Source organism: Myripristis murdjan, chromosome 2 (genome assembly GCF_902150065.1).
Source record: "Myripristis murdjan chromosome 2, fMyrMur1.1, whole genome shotgun sequence".
In the NCBI taxonomy this organism is placed as follows: Eukaryota; Metazoa; Chordata; class Actinopteri; order Holocentriformes; family Holocentridae; genus Myripristis; species Myripristis murdjan.
Window position 1 is genome coordinate 7698444 of NC_043981.1, and position 18563 is coordinate 7717006.

The following is an 18563-nucleotide window of genomic DNA, read 5'->3' on the forward strand; positions in this document are numbered from 1 at the left end:
GATATTCGTTGGCTATGTTGTAAAATGTTGAAGCAAATACTAGAGTTGTGCTTCCTTGCTGGGTTGAAAGAAGAGTGGATGAGGAGGACAGCGGTGGAGCTTTGAAAATGACATGTGCCAACATGAATGACACAAGAAAGGGAAACCACAGTGCATTTGTTCCTCTTTTTTACCAGTCGACATGTTGAGCTTTTATTTATAAACTGCCTTCAGCTTGGTGTAGAGCAGTGTGACAGCGGATGAAAAAAAACCAAAAAAACCAAAAACATTTGCCTGCAATCAGTCCTGGCTGGGACTGATCCCCCACTGGAGGAGCCCCTTCCTTTGACCGTCGCCCCGGACAGGGACGGCACTTGCGCGACGCTCCCTGACTCCAGCCGGTTTCAAGGGAACCCGAACTGGGCGTTTCTTTGCTCAGACTCCTAGCAAAGTTTTGCTCTTGAGCAAACTCTTCCAAGCAGACGTCATTACACAACGATCACTCAAGTACAGTAGACGCACAAACCTGGCGATCAATAACGCGGCACGGCTGAGGTCGAGCGCCAAACAGGGAATATTAAATCTTTCTGATCTCACTGAAACCTCATGGAAAACCTCTGTAAATTACTGCTTTAACGAGTCTTGTTGTGTTGCAGCTATAGAGATCTTTATGGATGCTTTATTTTATTGCCTACAATCTTGTAGGGTCATATTTTACGCTTTTGCTGTATAGTATTATAATATCCGGGATTACTATATAGTGCTTATTTGTATGGGTTTATAGTATTTAGGTCAACTCTCTGCATTTTTATCTTATGAGCTTTGATGTGTGTGTAAGATTAGTAAGCATTAGAAAACTAGACACGGTCTAACTTTACTGAGTTTCTGGCTACTTTAAGGGAGCGTCGTCAAAGTTGAAGGCGGCGGGCCAGCGGGTCTTGTGGAGGGCCGTTCTCTTCCTGCGCCGCTTTAAGTGAAAGGGGAAGCCTTGAAACCTCCATGTTTGTATCTTGAAATTGCGAGCGGAGTTGAGCACCATATTGAATCAAAGTTGCCAACTCCTTGACAAATGTTTTCTAACTTTCAAAGTTCAAACTTGAGCGGGCACTCGAGCGGCAACCGACACCTGACGGCCCACGGACGCGCTGGAGGCGACTTGTTGCGATGTTTCCCCGGGGATTTCAACTTAGTCTCCGCGCCCGCTCCGTTTAATGCGCCGAGGCAGCCGAGCAGTCTGTAACTTTACAGTGTAAGGAAGAGCCGCAGCACTCCGGAGCAGACCTGGATGTGATGGACAATCCGTCCTCAGTGATCACGCAAGTCAGCCGGGATGAAGAGGGAAATAAAGCCGCGGGAGAGAGAGGTGAGTGTTTGTGCGCCTTGTTTTGCACACATGTCAAAAGTTTGCACACACACACACACACAAGTTGAGGAGCCTCAGCCCCAGCTGCTCAGCCAGGGCTCTGACTTCAATCCCTACCCTGAGTAAAGTTACACAGCAGTCACCGTCCCAACAACAGCACCGTGTCACTGCTCTGGACACATTCGGGTTGCGGCTCCTCTGGTGTGGGAGAAAAGTGAAGGAAATGACGTAATCTGACTGCTAATTAGACGAACTAGTACACAAATTAATAAAACTAGAGGAGCGCATTAAAGTTGTCATGTTTGCACTGTAAGCGCCCATATGAATATTATAGTGATAGCACTGGTGGGGAGAAAAAATGGCATACCTTGAGTACCTGAACACTATGTCCCACAGGGATCAGGTATGAATATTATGGTGTGTTCTCACCAGGGAAACAACAGCTCTAGTACTGAATGAAATCATCTGCACATTATTGCCTAAATCTGTCTTTTATGTCCATTAAATATTATCTACTGCTACTTTTCTAATAGATAATATGCAAATACTATAGTGTTTTATATTTATATATATATAGAGAGAGTGCCCTATGTTAAAACTGAGGGAAATAATGTGTATAATTACCAAGGTCAAGTAAATATTAACTGTAGCTACTTTTACAGTATATATGTTCTGGTAAATCATGGATTTTATAGTGTTATATGAATATTATAGTGGTTTCCTGTTAGGGAGGGTGCAGTTATATCACTGTAGGAAATAATCTATATTTCTGGCAAAGTCTGTCTTTGATGATCAATGAAATGCTATCTGTTGTTGATTTTTATACCAGAACAAAGCAACAAACGGAGGTCTACCTCCATATCATATCTGCTTATATCTCCCATCTCCTCCTATCATGACTTCTGGAGCTGTTGATGCGTCTTCGTACAAAGCCACTCTGTAGTCCTCTTCACAAGACGTTAGACCCGTGAAATCCCGATTCCCACGTTGTGAAAGCCTACCAGCTTCACCGTGGCTGCAGCTAAAACGGTGTTTTGTGTTCAGCGGCACTGATTTCTGGGGTTTAATAGTCCATAAGGAAAACACAGTAAAAGTTGTTGAGGTTTATATAAATCTGCGCTGAGCAAACAGGCCCTCAGTCAGCCGCCAGTGCTGAATAAATACTGTCAATATCACATGCATGGGTCCTCTGTTAACTCTGCTTAGTGTCACATTTGTCAAAGCCTCTGACTTTAAACATTAAAGTTGCTCCTCATAACCTCTGATCTTTGAGTTATGGCTACAGTGGTTTGTCATAAACAGACATAAAACAGTGTGTTTAGGCTCCGTAGGTCTATTTCACCCACATGGACATGCGCACACACACATAATTTAAGTTTTGACATCTCAGATAAGGTGAGATGTGAGTGTGCGAGCGATGTTCTTTTAAATGTGTAGTAGCCTAAGCCGTTACATAACCTTGTCTCCACACTTTGTGCACTTGTTTGCCCACCCTGACACACAGTTGCCGCCTCCAACGCCGTGTTGACACTGACAAAATATGTGCTCTGTCCAAAGAGATTTGTCTTTATCACGTAAACCAACTTAGTATCCCTGTTAGTCGGTGTGTTTTTTTACATTTCAGTTCAGCCTCATTGTAGTTTCAGGTCAGCAAATAAAGAAAACAACACTTTATCTCTATCTTTTCCAGCCACATGGCAAAGTGTCTGCTATGCCAAGTCCCAGATTTTGCCGGCCACTTTCACTCTTTTATTAGCCATCCGCATTTTCAGAGCAGAGCGGGCTGGTTGGTGACCTGCCCGAGCGTCTGGTCGGGGCCCACTGTGGAACGGCGGGCAATGTTTTCCAGCATTCGGTGGTAATTTCCCTCCCTGCTGATCTATAAATACGGCAGCACAATGGTGTTTGTTGTCAGGTGAATTCATCATGAACCACTAATTATGGTGCTGTGATGCCTCTGTAGCCAGGCCTGGAGCCGCTCTGCTGCCTTCAAGGGCTACAAATGTTGGACTGCCAATGCACCAGGCCAATTCTAGTCATGTGTTAGTCGTTTTTTTGTGTGTGTCAGATATTGCCCAGTCATGTCGTCCACCTCTGATACAGAGATGAAACTATAGGAAACAGCAAACATTGCACTGGAATTCTTTTTTTCTTTGTTTTGTGTATGAATTTAATTGTAGAGTGAGGTTTTTATGTGCTGTGATTATTCATTTAAAGGCAGCAGAGTGTCCCCGCCACTGACTCGGTGCCTGCAGCCTCACAGAGCTGCTAATCCACCTAAAATAATTTTGAATTTTGAGTTTTAGTGTCCTGTGATGGGCTGAGTCACTGCCGCTCAGCTGGTGCGTCTTAGTCATTAAGTCGGTCCACATGTAAGCCAACTTAAGAGCCACTCAGTTTGGGCTTTGCAAAATGAAAAGGGCACTAATCATGCACTGCCGTAACATAAACGAATTTCCCTTCACTGTCTCCGCTTGGCAGTAGCCTGGAGGGGATCACGTGCTTGCTTGTGTGTGTCTGCAGCTAATCTCAGACACTACTGGACCTATCAGCCTCATATTGTTTGTGCACAGTTATGACTGTAGGGTCAAGGACCTCTGGTGGTTGTTGTGATTCAAAACCTTTGAATAATGAGCACCTGAGAACCTGAGATCTGCAGGCAGTGCCTCCGTATTTTCCCTTCTCCCAGTAGGTGAGAAAAGGTGTTTTTTCTGTTTGTGTGTGTGTGTATCTTGCACGCTACTGGGCCTATCAGCCTTAGATTTCTGTGCACAGAGCCCATATTTATGAGGATTGTAAAATAATAACACAGAGGCTTCCCAGGCTGAACCAAGATGGCATCTAACTAAGACTGCATCTAACTTTGTGCATGACAGTGCATTACACTTCCACTACTACCATTTTTCCTTCCACAATAAAAGCCCCTGCGTAACTGCGTGCAAGAGGGAACTTAAATTCACTAAGACCTACTCGCTCTTGGACCACGACCCAGAAGTTGGGAATCACTGGTCTGAAAGCTGTTTCAGAGCCTTTCCACCCCAACACCAATAGAGTTAAATGATCAAATTTAAATATATTAGACATTGGCCCAAAATCAGTGGGTCAAACTTGAGTGTGTTAAGAAAATGTGGATAGTAATTGCAGAGATTGGGAGTGAGAGCGCAGCGTTATCTCAGCATGTTGGTCGGCTCTGGTGAGGCTCATGAGGGCAGTGAGATCAGCCCTCATGTGAGGAGGGAGGCTGTTGGCAGCCGCAGAGAGCAGCCAATGTGACCGCGGGTCCAGCTGTCAGAAAGGCAGAGATTTTTGGAGGAGAGGTGGATAAAGCGTTTCCAAGACCCTGTGGAGCTTTACATAAGGCGTCAAGCTCAGGAAGCAGGCGACAGTGTCAGTGTCTGAAACGGAGCCGGGGCTGATCAAAAGAGCTGACCCGGCCGGGCCTCTGATCAGGAGCGGACGGGCTGTTAATTATTTCAGACAGCTGTAGTTCTGTGATGGAGGGGATTGCTTATTCACTTGTTGGTGATGGAACAGCAGTGTACTTGCAGACACGGCCTCCTCAGCAGCTTTAGAATTCAGAAATCTCTAACTCACCATAGAAGCCTTGAATCTGCTGTTATTCAGAACGGGACAGGGTTTTTTTTTTTTTTTTTTTTTTTTTTTTTCATGCATAATCTTAATTTTAGCCTTGGTGCAAGTAGACAGGATATGGCTTCAGATGTGGGTTTTGCCCTCTAGGTCTGAAGGTGGAGGCCTGAAGGTAAAGTTGAACACAGTTGGTGTTTACACAACAACACGCATCAGCCATTTGCCAGACCTCCTTGTGAACCCAGACACAAAACGTCATTTTGCACTGGAATAAACTGGGATCCACACAGGCTTTCTTAAACTGGAGTGACTGGAAGTTCCTCCAGCCTCCTTCTGTTATATTGAATTTATTTTCTGAATATTGTTTGTCCATGAAATTCAGGTTCCTATAAGCATGAGAACTCTGAGAACCTATAAGTGTAACTACATTTTTTCAATTGACACTTTTCAATTCCTTTTGATGACTTGAAATTGATATTTGGTAGTATTTTTTTGATAGTATTTTTTTCCATACCGTGCTTAGGCAGTCTCTGATGAGCTGTGCAAATGTAAAGCTAGTTTCAGTTAATTATACTCAAATCTATAGTTGCATATATTTGTTTAGGCAAATGAATCAAGCGAGGAGCAGTTACCTCCGCACATGAGAGAGGTTTCTTCACCCAAAATCCTCTGGAACCATTTTGGAAATGATAATAATTTGGAAATGCATGAGTCAACAATCAAACCTCCATTCAAAAACAGAATTATTTGTGAGCAAAAAAGCCTCAAGACGGCTCTTAACTTTAATAGCAGCCCGCGTTGCTATTAAGCAGGCTGTGCTTTTGAATGAAGACCGGAGGGAAGGAAGGACAGGGGGGAGCAAGTGAGGACACGACAGAGCGAGTAAGGACATGTGTTTTCCAGAAAAAATAAACAAAAAAAAAAAAAAAAAACCTACTGAGATGATCTTTGTTTTATTGACTTAGGATTTCATCATCATATCGCTGCGCATGTGGCACTGCGGTTATTGAGAAACTCAGTCTCGTTCGCCTGTATGTCGGCCTATGCTGCATATGGGGAAATGACAATAAATGCATAATAGACTGCTTGACTTGCCTGGTGCATGATCTTTGCTTCCAGGAAACTGGGCCACATTGCCTGATACAAAAAGAGACTGCTCTTTTTTCTTTCAGTTTTGATTCACAAGAAGAAGAACCACAACACTATCACCAGTAGTAATTCAAATGCCAATACAGTGAGGAACAAAAATGAATAACTGCAATTTAAAAAAAAAAAAGAAGGAGCAAGACTAGTCAAATTAAAAACAGCTACATAAAGAAGTAGAAGTATGTCTGTGTACTTTTGAAGTATGAGTGTGTACCGGTAAAAGGAGAACTGCCATGTAGTCGACTCACGGTGAAGAAAGTGCATGTATAGTGGAATTACACCAAGCCAGCTACACTAAAGCACGATGGCAAGTTGCTTCCTACGCTGATACCCGTCTGTTTCCTCTTCCTGTTTTGGTCTGACCGAGGCAGAGGCCGGCACAGGGTCAGATTGGGTTTGAATCCCCAAACGGAGTAGGAGGGAACGGGAGAGAGGGAATGAAAGAGGCGTGAGAGATGGACAACAGAGGTTTGTGTGTTGGTAACACAGTCACGTCCCGAGTGGGAGAGGCAGAGAACGGGGAGAATAAAGGGGCAGACACAAAGTCTAATCTGTGGCAGAAAAGTGAGAATGGCGCTTAATGAAAGATTGCTAATCAGAGAAACATCTGAGCCAAACAGCCAGCGAGGCAAATCACAGATCTAGCTGAACAAACATATCTGAAAGAGGCAGAGGTGCTCATTGGCTGAGCTAAACCTTAAAAGGCGGAGCCAGGGAACCACACTTTTTTCAAGGAGGTCAAGGAAGAAATAAATCCTCTTGCTCCAAAGAGAAAAATGCAACTAGGAATGTTAAGTTAACTTGATAAGCAAGTTATTTCAGATATTTACTGGACATGTACTATTAGATTATGCATTTTCATGAATATACCAGAGGGCATGAACCTTATCCTTCTGTTTATATCGAGGGAGGATAGGGTTGTGTGTGATGCTGTGGTTATATCTTATATTGTTACATGTGCTGAATATTTTTCATGCCAAAGTTAATGCTAAGTTAGTTAATGGTTTGCAATGTTAATAAAGTGTGTGTTTGAGGAAGAGCATCTTTGGAGGCAGCTTGTCCATAAGCAGCATTTCACATATTACTTACAGAAAGTGCGCTATGAGATTAGGCATTTTTGTAACTGTAACCGAAGTGCGTAAATTCTTATTTGTACGTTGAGGGAACAGACGATTGAAGGAACACAGAGCCAATATCATTTTAAAAAATTACATTGAGGGAACACTGGACATTGGCAACATAGGACATTAGGAACTCAGGGCCTTGGCAACATAGGACATTAGGAACTCAGGGCCTTGGGAACATAGGACATTAGGAACTCAGGGCCTTGGGAAAATAGGACATTAGGAACTCAGGCCCTTGGGAACATAGGACATCGGGCACCTTAGGAACACAAGACCTTCAGAAAATAGGACCATAGGAACATAGGACCCTGAGGACATAGAGCCAGGGAACATAGTTGTTTCAATTGGTTCCTACACTAGCTACTCACGACGCTGTTAGACTGCTACAAAGCACAGTGGAGACAGTTTTGTGGCAGGTTTGCTCCTCAGACTAACCAGTCTAATCTAGTGAACAGCATGAGCTGATGAAGCCACTTGGATCAGGGGCGAAACGTCTTCTAAGACATATAACTAAGTCCAGTTGACCTGATTCAATTCCCTTGAGAAAATATATTATTCTTTTACTCAAGTTGTCTCATAAAATCTAAAAAAGCATGCAAATCCTTTTCAAGATGTCCTGCATCTTGAACTTTATTTTGTGCATCTTTCAACAAATAAACATATCAAATCCCAGCATGAAAACCCATTTGTTTAATATATCTAACAAATACATATAAAAAATGAAAACGACTGTCTTTCCTCCCTTCCCTTCACTGCTTCTCCCCTCTGTCCCTGCATTCCAAAGTCTCAAAGGTCAGTAACATTTGTCCCAAAATGGGCAAATAGTATAACAGCATGGCACTAAAACAATAAAATACAGTAAGAATAGCAACAGTTCTCTCTGCCTGTGTCTCTTTTACCACACCGACCCCTGAACTCCTGTCAGAAAGCAACAACTGCTGGTTTTCAAATCATTTGGACCGTGTAGCGCCCCCTGTGCCAGGCTTCTGAGAGCAGAGCGGGGTGTGAGCGAGGGAGGCTGTCCCTCCACTCCTTCCTTCCTCTTTCCATCAATTCATGTCTCTACATTTCTTTCTCCCTGTCCTACATTCCTTTTTCCCCTTTATCCCAGGGGCAGTATCGCTGTTTGAGGGGGTGGCTCTCACCGCCGTCTCACTATCCCAGATCAATTGATATTGACAAATAGTTAGCAGTGCTGTTGAGTAATATCAGAGACGCTGGCAGGACCCCTCAGTCACCCGAACAGCTACCTGATTACAGTGCTGCCTGTTCACCAAATGCATTAATGCGCCTGTCATTTACAAGATTTTAGTTTGTTCACGGAAAATAGATCGGAGTAAAGGTGCACATTTTATGCTGAAAATATAGCAAATTAAAAGTGTACGTCACCAGAAATATAAATCAGATCAAATTGCAAGTGTGTGGGAGGCTACAGACAGCTAGATAGGCAATGTCTATTTTCAGTTTAACTGAGAGGTTACAATGGATCAAATCATTCGGCAAGCCCAAGCCTGTTGTCCAAAACAGCATACAGCACCAAGATGAACGTGCATTTGTAGCGTGCACGGCCCGAGCAGGAAACACCGACTTCTATGTGGCAGTAGAGATGTCATGCTTTACCTGCTGAGCCGCACAGATCCACATTTCTTCCTCCTCCACAGCAGTGACTGTGACTGTGACTGTGACAAGGCCTGGGAATGAACAGTTTGTTTAGTTAACCAGCCACTTTGGCAGGTAGGGTGAAGGTTAGATGATCATCTGGAGGTTTGTCCTGTTCTAAAAACAATATTTGGCTAGCCGGGATTAGAAGAAAAAAAAAAATCACTCAGTGCTCTGAATGCAGTGCTGTAAAATCAAATGGATCTAACACCTTTTCCATAAAGCATAATGCATATTTTATCCAGGCTCCTTCAAGCTGCTGCCTCATGTCTCACAGCCCGAGGCCAATTCCTTTCCCATATTCTCACAGGTGATAGTGGTTATCATTTGCTAATAGCCTACTGAAGAAAAGTGTCTTGCCAAAATATGCAGCGGAAAAGATATTAATTGTCGTGCTGTCTCTTTATAAATTCAGCACAGCATCCATCTTGGGTGAAGCAGTCGAGTGGGGCATGTTGTTTCTTGACGTCCACAGGTGAAATTAAACATAAGGCAACAGAAAAAAAAAAATGTTACTATATTTGACTTCAGAATAGATAAGAGAAACATTCTTAACTCGGAATAGCACTTAAAAAATGATCATAATCAGCAAATGTGTTTTTTAAGTGTTATTAACTTACCTATGGTAATATATGATATGATAAAAAACATTACCTGAACTCAAAAAAGAAAAGATTAGACACATGCAGTAATAAATACACTTACATACTGATGCACTTCATATGCAACTGTAACAACTGACATGACAAGTACATTGGAATGCATGCATATTTTTATTTATTTTATTTATTTATTTATTTTTTGTATTGGAGTTACCTCAGACAATCGCACGTGTCACTAACTTCCGAATCCGACATAACCCTTACCAAGTCCCGTCTGCAGAGGTCAGGAGGTTAGATGTCGCGTCTGTGGTGTGTGTGTGTGTGTGTGTACCGGCACGTCACGTCACACCGCACCGAACCCTCATGAAGTGCATTATGATACCTTATTATGCCTTCTCAGCAGCGCGGTAAGGGAAGCGTCGCTGACCGCTCATTGGCGGGCGAGGCTCCTGAGAGGAATGTTTGCTGCTGACATCAGAGAGCCGGTTACGCAAGAGCTGCTGCCAGGCACGTGCGTCTCCAGGAGGCTTTGTGTACATGAGGAAACTATAGAAAAGTGCTGTTACCTCTCTTGTCCATATGGAAACAAGCTGGAATCCCTAGATAACACCGTGCATGAGACACTATGATTTGTGCGCGTCATTTCATAAGTATAGGCAGCAAAATGTCTCATGCTGTTATTATTGTTGCTGCTGTTGTTTTGCAGCTTGATGCATTACATTAAGGTGCAGTCGGTCTGGATTTCAAGGCGTTTGCAAGGGCATGAGTTCAGAGTTGTTACCATTTTAGCGACAAGGTTGTGTAACAGCAACATAACATTGTATATGAATTGTGCTTTTAACTGCATAATGAAAGCGATATTGCATAATGATAGAGAAGGTCAAGGTAAACGTTATTATCCCCCGAGAGGAAATCCATATGGCCAAGTGCCTACAGAAAATGAAACAGAAACAAACAGCAAGTGTGTACCATGGGTAAAAAGCGTTAAAGTGCCAGTCAGCCTGAAGTTTAGGGTATTTCTGAAGAGCGTGAATCAAAAGCAAAAACATATTTTGAAAGACTAACGCCCCTCTGAAGACACTCAGAACGAAACAACCAAAATGGGAGTTGGTATCTTTTATAAACCAGTGAAACAAACTGGTTCCTCTCCATTTCAGAGTCACTGGATGATGAGCATGCGGTAACAATTTTGTGATTGTTTTGTGAGGAAACGCTTCACACGGAGTGCACCGCGGGACTCCTACAATCCCAGCGTGCGCCGGGCCTGTGGTCAGTGCTGTGACAGGTGGCCGCCTCTGCTCTCTCGCCGCAGGTTCCTCGCCCTCCCTGTCGTCCAAGAAGCCCAGGAGCGGGGGCCTGTTCTCCAGCCTGTTCTGCTGCCTGTGCCGGGAGCAGCCCGAGGCCCCGCCGGTCAACAACAACGCCCCCCTGCTGGTCGAAGAGAATGGAACCGTCTCCAAGGTGCGCTGACCTCCGACCCCTTCCCTCACATGGCGCTCATGTCCTGTTTTGACAGCACCAACAGTCATTCTCTGTCTTCTCCTTTTATCATCTTGCGTATGTTGCCTTTGCAGGTTTTCCAAATAAATCCCGCCTGACATGTCATTTTTCCACGTTAGAACCAGGTGAAGCCGCTGCTGCCTCCAGTGAAGTCGAAAGACTCTGGAAAGATCTGCGTGGTAATCGATCTGGACGAGACGCTGGTCCACAGCTCGTTTAAGGTAAGAGAACAAACAGTCCGGGTGCTTAAATCACGAGCAGCCACAGCACAAATCAGTCCAACTGCGTATCAGTCCAGCATTTCAGATGTTTTCCTTGACTCGAATGGATGCTTACGTATCGCTTGGCCATTTTGCATCTCGTGGAGTTTTAAGGACAGCGCAGCTTTCAGGGAAATGGCTCTCCCTCATGACTCCATTACATCATCAGATAGTTATGCTTATTTGTAAGAAACACTGTAAGGTCTACATTTTCTTCATCTGGTTGCTGTTGGCACTGAGAGTGACATTTCTGTCATTGTTGGCACATGCTAAACTCAGACTGGCTGGTTCTTGAACACAAACACAGTCGCTCGTCCCCGGTGCACCAGACGCTGCTCCTGCACTTTAACTTGCACTGTTACTTAAGCCAATTCATTATTGTCATACTATGGAGTCAGATTAGTCCATTGCAAAACAAGTTATTAGATTATTCCTTGTAAGTTGTTGTTCAGCAAAGCAACCTGGAATGTATGCGGTGGCTATATCTGGAATAGGCTGTATCTTGTTTATTAAAATGTTTTTTTTGTTGTTGTTGTTGTTGTTACTCACACAGCCTGTGAACAATGCGGACTTCATCATTCCAGTGGAAATAGATGGAACAGTACACCAGGTACAGCCGTCTGTATTGGCACCCCCTTCTTTCTCATGAAACCATGTGGAAAAAATCTGATACTTGATAAATAGGACTGTGTAATGCTAAAATGAGAAATTAATACATTTAAAAATTCGAGCATGTCCACTTTATGTGCATATTTGCAAATGCTAATTTGTTTTGTATCTCAGTCTATTAGTCAACCTCACAAGAAGGAAATGAGCAGAATTTTGAAAAAGCAGGCATTGCTCAACAATCGGTTACATCACTTGAAGATGATAAAAACTATCATAAATAGGATTGTGTTCATTGTTTTAAATCCTCCCAAGCCTCTCCCTGTGTGTGCCGTAACGCCGCAGTGCCTCGGCGTCCTCGTGCTCGAGTGACAGCGGCGCTCGCAGGCCCAGACCGCCGAGCGCAGACGCCGCCGGCACTCAAGGGATTTGAAGACGGATGCCGGAAGACGGATGACACGTCCCGGGCCCGGGCCTGATTCAAGTAATCCAGGATAGGTTTGTTCAGACAAGCACAGCCTATTCCGGATGACTTGGTTCAGGAACGCTGCCCTCAGCCGCCGACAGCGCAGAAAGAAAGGGGAGGGAAAAAAAAAAAAACAGAGGCATTCAAATGGAACGAGTCTTGGGTTTTATTTGTCAGCGATCTAGATCACTATCTTCTTGCTGAGGTTCCTATGGAAGTCTGCAAAGTCTGGACAAGTAGGAAATTTCATCTTGAAATGTTTTGGAATTGCGCAAAACGTATTATTTCATAGCTTTTTTTTTGTTTTGTTTTTTTTAAATAAAAACCTGTAGTCATTCCATACATGAGTTTTGTTTTGAAAAGCCATATTGTGCAGTACGCTGTCATATTTTCCACCTGTTTATACCACGAAATCTTCACATTTTGTCAGGCAACCATGTATAGGACTTTACTCTGAAAGATGTGGCCCTTTTTTACAGATGGAATGGCTCCATTTGTTTTCTGTCCTGATGTTTCTCTCTGTGGGACCCGCCGTGTTTTTCCAGGTGTACGTGTTGAAGAGGCCGCACGTCGACGAGTTCCTCAAGAGGATGGGGGAGCTGTTCGAGTGCGTCCTGTTCACTGCCAGTTTAGCCAAGGTGAGACAGCGGTGCAGGTCCTGAGGGTCAACACCGCTCTGACACGTATTGACCAACCGCTGTGCTCTCAATGTGTGTTTCACTCCAATGTCGTGTCCACGTCGCAGTATGCCGACCCCGTGTCCGATCTCCTGGACAAGTGGGGCGCCTTCCGATGCCGCCTCTTCCGGGAGTCGTGCGTCTTCCACCGAGGAAACTACGTCAAGGACCTGAGTCGCCTGGGACGGGACCTCAACAAGGTCATCATTGTCGACAACTCGCCTGCCTCCTACATCTTCCACCCTGATAACGCAGTAAGTAGCATTGGGCTTCCAATAAATAATTAACTTAATTAACCTTCCTGTTATGTTCACATTTTTGAACATCCTTTATGTTTGGGGTCAATTTGACCCCTGCAGTTTAAACTTTCACAAAATTATTACAACTAAAATTGTTATCAAAATTTGTGTGTCAGGTACTTTATGTTTCTTTGTTGATTACCTAAATAGCCCTTTAAATAAAACATAAATACATCCAGTATTCCTATTACGCGACAATGGAAAAATATTCAAATCACCATAAAATCTCACTGATTGATCTAAAATTGGAAAGAAATATTAATTTTTGGTATTTTAATGGCTTAATATTATTTCTAAGTAACGATTTTTGTTATTTATAACCAATGTGTTACAAAGTGTGTACAGGACATTAAAAACATATCATCATGTCAATTTCATGTTTACCCGGTAGTGCCCATTACATTAGGAACAGTCATTAAATATGAAGCAAAAAAAATGTTGTTAATCATTTATTTAGAGACGTAAACATTGGCTGGGGTCAAATTGACCCCAAACATAATAGGAGGGTTAATAATAATAATAATAATAATAATAATAATAATAATAATAATAATAATAATAAAAACACTTAGAGCATATCACCTTTCCTCCTTTTTTCCTGTCTTCCCTGTTTCTCTTTCCTGTTAATAATCAAAAATGACCAAAAAATGGTATTTATGAACTGTAGGGATTTCTTCATTATTTTTGTGTCCTGTTAGTTTGTGTGTCAGCAGGATATCTCAAAAACCTAGAACAGATTTCCATGAAAAAGTGAAGCGATAAGCCTTGAGCTAAAGAACAATTGATTACATTTCGGTGGCGGTCGACTGTAGATCTGAGAATTACCAGCGTTAGATGATAATCACTGTAAAAACTGTAAAACCAGTGGAGACAGAGGCTGGAATTACAATCCTGTGGGTGAGTCCACAGGTCTAGAGATCAGTTTACATTCGTAACCTCATATTGGAGAATTGATCGGTGTCAGAGGTTTGCACTCAGAGACTGCTCTCTATTTATTAAGAAAGGAAATTGAATTCATTTGAGAAAAGTCACTGTCATTTACAGCTACAACACACAGAAAAAAGGTGATTTTAATACTGATAATGAATATGAGGTTTAGTGCTGAACAGTTAATCAGAATATGATTAAATGTGTGATACAGTCCCACTATAATATCTGATGGTATATTGTGGTGCTGTGGAGACGCTGTGGCCTACAGCTGGTGTTTTCCAGATGTAAGAAAACATGTTTGTTTGGTTGAGACCCCAGAAACAATCATATGAATCATCATCTTCATTTTCACTTTCCAGTTTTCCAGTGAAATTAGGAGGCAAAAACAACCATTTCTTCTAAAATGATGAATCATGTCTCCAAACCAGTCAAGGCAATTCTTTTACCATATGATTCAGCTCTGCTGAGGACCGGCACCAGGTTGTTCTGGTCCGTGCCAGATCATAAAACCAGCATCGTTTTTTTTTTTTTTTTTTTTTTCCCTGCAGCAATGAGTAACATCAGTCCATTATACTTTAACTGGTTTATTGATCGGTTACTTGGTCAGGTGGTTTGTTGAAATGAAACATGTCCACACACTGTGTTCCCTGTCCGTCACTGCTCTGTGTTTGCGTCCAGGTGCCGGTGGCCTCGTGGTTTGACGACATGTCCGACACGGAGCTGCTGGACCTCATCCCGTTCTTCGAGAGGCTCAGCAAAGTGGATAATGTGTACAGAGTCCTCAAGCAGCAAGGGACCACGAGCTAGCAGTGTCACTCTGCACCTGGGATCAGAGCAAATTAACTACAGAGTACACACACACACATACACACACAACACACACACACACACACAAATGTCGGTGAGGCATCAGCCTGCCTACTACTGCCCGTCACAGTCCCCCAAACAGACTGCATGAGGCCTGGCAGAGCCTCCGCCTCCCCAGCAGCTCCAAGCCTTTAACAGTCTGCAGCACGTTTGGGAGTCTTCACTTGACCTAACGGTGCCCTCACTGCCACCTGCTGGTGAAAGCGAAAACTGCTTGACATTTTGCCTTGTAGCTTCCCCTTATAAACCTGCGGCCGCCTGTCACGCACCAGCCCATGCAAGCGAGCGAATGGATGGATGAGGAGTGGTGCTCATGTTCGGCACTTCTTCCTGCAATATCACTGAACTCGACGAAGCAGAGGTTTCTGTGCGTGAACCCTCTGCAGTCTGCACACACACACACACACACACATACACAGAGTGGGTACTGGAAACAGACTTGTGTCACGGAGGCAGCGAATCTGATCCCACACAACTGAAGCAGGACTGATTCAAGTGGATGAGTTTTGGAAAAGAATTAACCTGATCAGTTTTGTCGGAGGAAAAGCTGCTGGTGCCCCAGGTGTCTTTTAAGCGTTTGAAATAGCATTATTTTTGTCACACCACCTCAGTTCTCGTCCATTGCCCTCTTTACACTATTCTCTGGACACTTGTTGAATTTAAAGCTCTCGCCGATTGCTATCCTTTCTCTTTCCAGTGATCTTCGGGAATCGTTTGAGTTGTAACTTTGAGAAAGAGCAACGCGATCACTTCTTTGTGGATAATCATAACAGTGTTACGACTGCACCGATGAACAAAACGCTCTTTTTCATTTCTTCACCAAAACCCAAGTGGGGTTGTCAGATATCATGGCGGGTTGTTAAACCCACTCATGCGAAAATAATGACTGGACAGCACTTTACAAGGTAAAGGACCAGCCTCATTGTCATTGCAGCTTAGAAACGGCTTTTCGTGCAACAATTTGACCAACACGCCAAAAGTCGCAAACCAGCCAGCAAACCAGCCCAGGTCCCATTCAGAAACAGTGTCAAACCTGACACTGGATATTGAATCATGACAGCGGAAGTGCAGCTACTATGCTTACAGTACGTGGAGCTCCAAAGGTCGTGTAAAGAGACCAGTTTATATGGAAATGCAGTATATCTTTTATCTGTGCGTCGGCAGATGTCATGGATAGGTAATGCCAGAGACGAGCAGACCAGGCCGATCGGATGGAAATGGGTCAGTGTTACATCAAAAGAGGGGCCTCAGTTGCGTCGATGTATGATATCTGGTTTTGTGACTCGTTCTTTGTTTTATAGCCACAAACAAAACTTGAATTATCAGTAGCATTTAGGGACTGCAGTTGAACGGCAATGGAAATGCGTATGGTGCAAAACAAAAAGGTTCGGCAAGTTAGTGGTTCAAGTCGTGTGATTTATAAGCTTCAGTACAAAGTAAGAGTCTTTTTCTCCAGGCGGTACAGTACATATGGGCTGGAAAACAATTTTTTAAAAAATATATTATTTTGAAGTAAAATGTGTGTTGGGGAAGGAATTCTGGGAGGACTCAAGAATTCGGGAGGCAGTGTTTGGCGAGACCAGGCGCTCCTCTCAAAACACAACGCACCGTTTAATTCACATCACAACACTTTGACGTTGGACAGATGGCGGTGATGTGCCTTGCATTCCTGTCCATTCTATTGTTTGGTGGTGTTTTTACTTATTACCGCAACAATATGGTGTGGACACAGTACTGTTCCTTTGGCCGTTACTTTACTATCACTCTCTTGACCTAAAGGTACAACCCACAGATGAACGCACCAATTTCATGCCTGTTCTCTTGGGGTTTGTTGAACGGCATTCTGGGAAATGTAGGAACTCACTTAAGGAGCGATTTGAGGAAAAATGGGTGTCATGCTGCATTTGATTGCGCTTGGAAAATCTCTTACTCCGAAATGTCCGATAATGCCACCATTCAAATCACCAGTATGAAATGTGTCTGTCAGTGATGTAGCCTAAGCACAATTCTCTTTGCATCAAGATATACTACAAAATGTTATTTTTATAGATTATGTGCTGTCAAAATGTGCCGTAACAACTTAATAGTCAGTTTTATTGTCATTAACTTTACTAGATTCTGATAACAGCAGTCGGCAAAAGGTGTTCATATTTTTTCATATCAAAGCACAAGAACACATTTAAGTTGCGAGTTCAGAATAGGGTTTCGGATTTTCGATTTTTGAGGACAATTGAACGCAGCATAACACAAAAGGGAATTATGGCACTTAATTTGCGAAATGGCCCCTGGAATACATTGAACATCACAGATTCATAACAAAACCGTGTAAGTGTGTTTTAAAGGAGAAGTGTGGACAAGCACATGACAGCTCAACCGGACCACATGGTTTGGTCCCTTTGGTCTGCATGATTTCTGTCTTTTTTTTTTAATACATATTTTCCCAGTGTCCACTAATAATGGACGCTCCATTGACAATACAGTGTGTTGTTGACAGTGACGAATGCAACGGTGGGCTCGACTCGGAGCCTCGATAGCAGGCTTGTGACTCAGGCTGAGAGGGAATATTATGGAGATGGGGCAAGGCTATAAAGTAAATCCACAATATTAAGAGATATTACACTATTTTTCTATGCTTAACAAATTCTTGTCAATCAAATTAGCCATTTTTGATAAATAATCACTGATTTTATTTCAGATTTCTTTTGGCAATTAAGGACTAGTCCTCTGATACTGTTTTCCAAAGGGGGAAACATTTTTCTTGCTGTTGCAAGACAAGGTTGGTTACCTCATATATTAATAGGCAATATATGGTTTAAAAAAAAAAAAAAGAAAAAAAAAAAAACACCAGCAAATATCTAAAAGCATAGTATCTACAGTTGTAGGCACATAACAGGGTAAATATTTTAAAATGTGTGTTTTGCATAAGCCATCATCACGTCTCGATTAGGTTCAATGCTGAAACTGTTCTCGTGTTTTGGAAATCAGGATTTGGCAAACAATTATTTATAGGAATATTCAATATTCAGACTCGTCACTTGTTTGATTGCATTTAAACTAAAGTGTTCTGTTACCACAGGGCCCATTCCCTGATACTGTACTTCTTACACATTCAATAGATATGTATATTTTGTTTTGCACAGTAATAAAGCAAACAAATGACATTAATATATGGAATATTCATGTTACTGTACTCATGATCGAATAGATGTAACCTAGTTTGTGACCTGTCATTTTATCATACCAAATTATATTGAACTGTATGTAATAATGACTTTTTTTCCATAAATGCTAAATGAAAGATGATCTGATGGTTTTGTTGAGCATATCATTTTTTTTTCCTGAAAAAAAGTGTCAACATGCAACATGACAATATTATATTTACATTTGAACATCAAACCAAATGATCTCCATGCCACACAGAAGGTAGCATTAAGTTCTACATGTTTAATAAAATGCCTTCAATGTCGTAAATATTACCGATTTTTCACTGACAGTGA

The 18563-nt window shown here is 42.6% G+C and overlaps 1 protein-coding gene across 1 annotated transcript; it reads left to right on the plus strand.

The window, feature by feature from the left end:
- Nucleotides 1-774: 774 nt before the first annotated feature.
- On the plus strand, nt 775-17933 carry LOC115375990 (carboxy-terminal domain RNA polymerase II polypeptide A small phosphatase 1). Its single transcript, XM_030075537.1, has 7 exons — nt 775-1342; nt 10774-10922; nt 11081-11182; nt 11775-11831; nt 12839-12931; nt 13039-13224; nt 14878-17933. Exons 1-7 carry the CDS (start codon nt 1270-1272, stop codon nt 15004-15006), a joined length of 789 nt encoding a protein of 262 aa, XP_029931397.1. The 5' UTR covers nt 775-1269; the 3' UTR covers nt 15007-17933.
- Nucleotides 17934-18563: the final 630 nt, after the last annotated feature.

Coding starts and splice junctions, on each gene's coding strand:
- LOC115375990 (XM_030075537.1), top strand. CDS start 1,270: ATGGACAATCCGTCCTCAGTGATCACGCAAGTCAGCCGGGATGAAGAG. Junction 10,923..11,080: donor AGAATGGAACCGTCTCCAAG/GTGCGCTGACCT, acceptor TTTCCACGTTAG/AACCAGGTGAAGCCGCTGCT. Junction 11,832..12,838: donor TAGATGGAACAGTACACCAG/GTACAGCCGTCT, acceptor GTGTTTTTCCAG/GTGTACGTGTTGAAGAGGCC.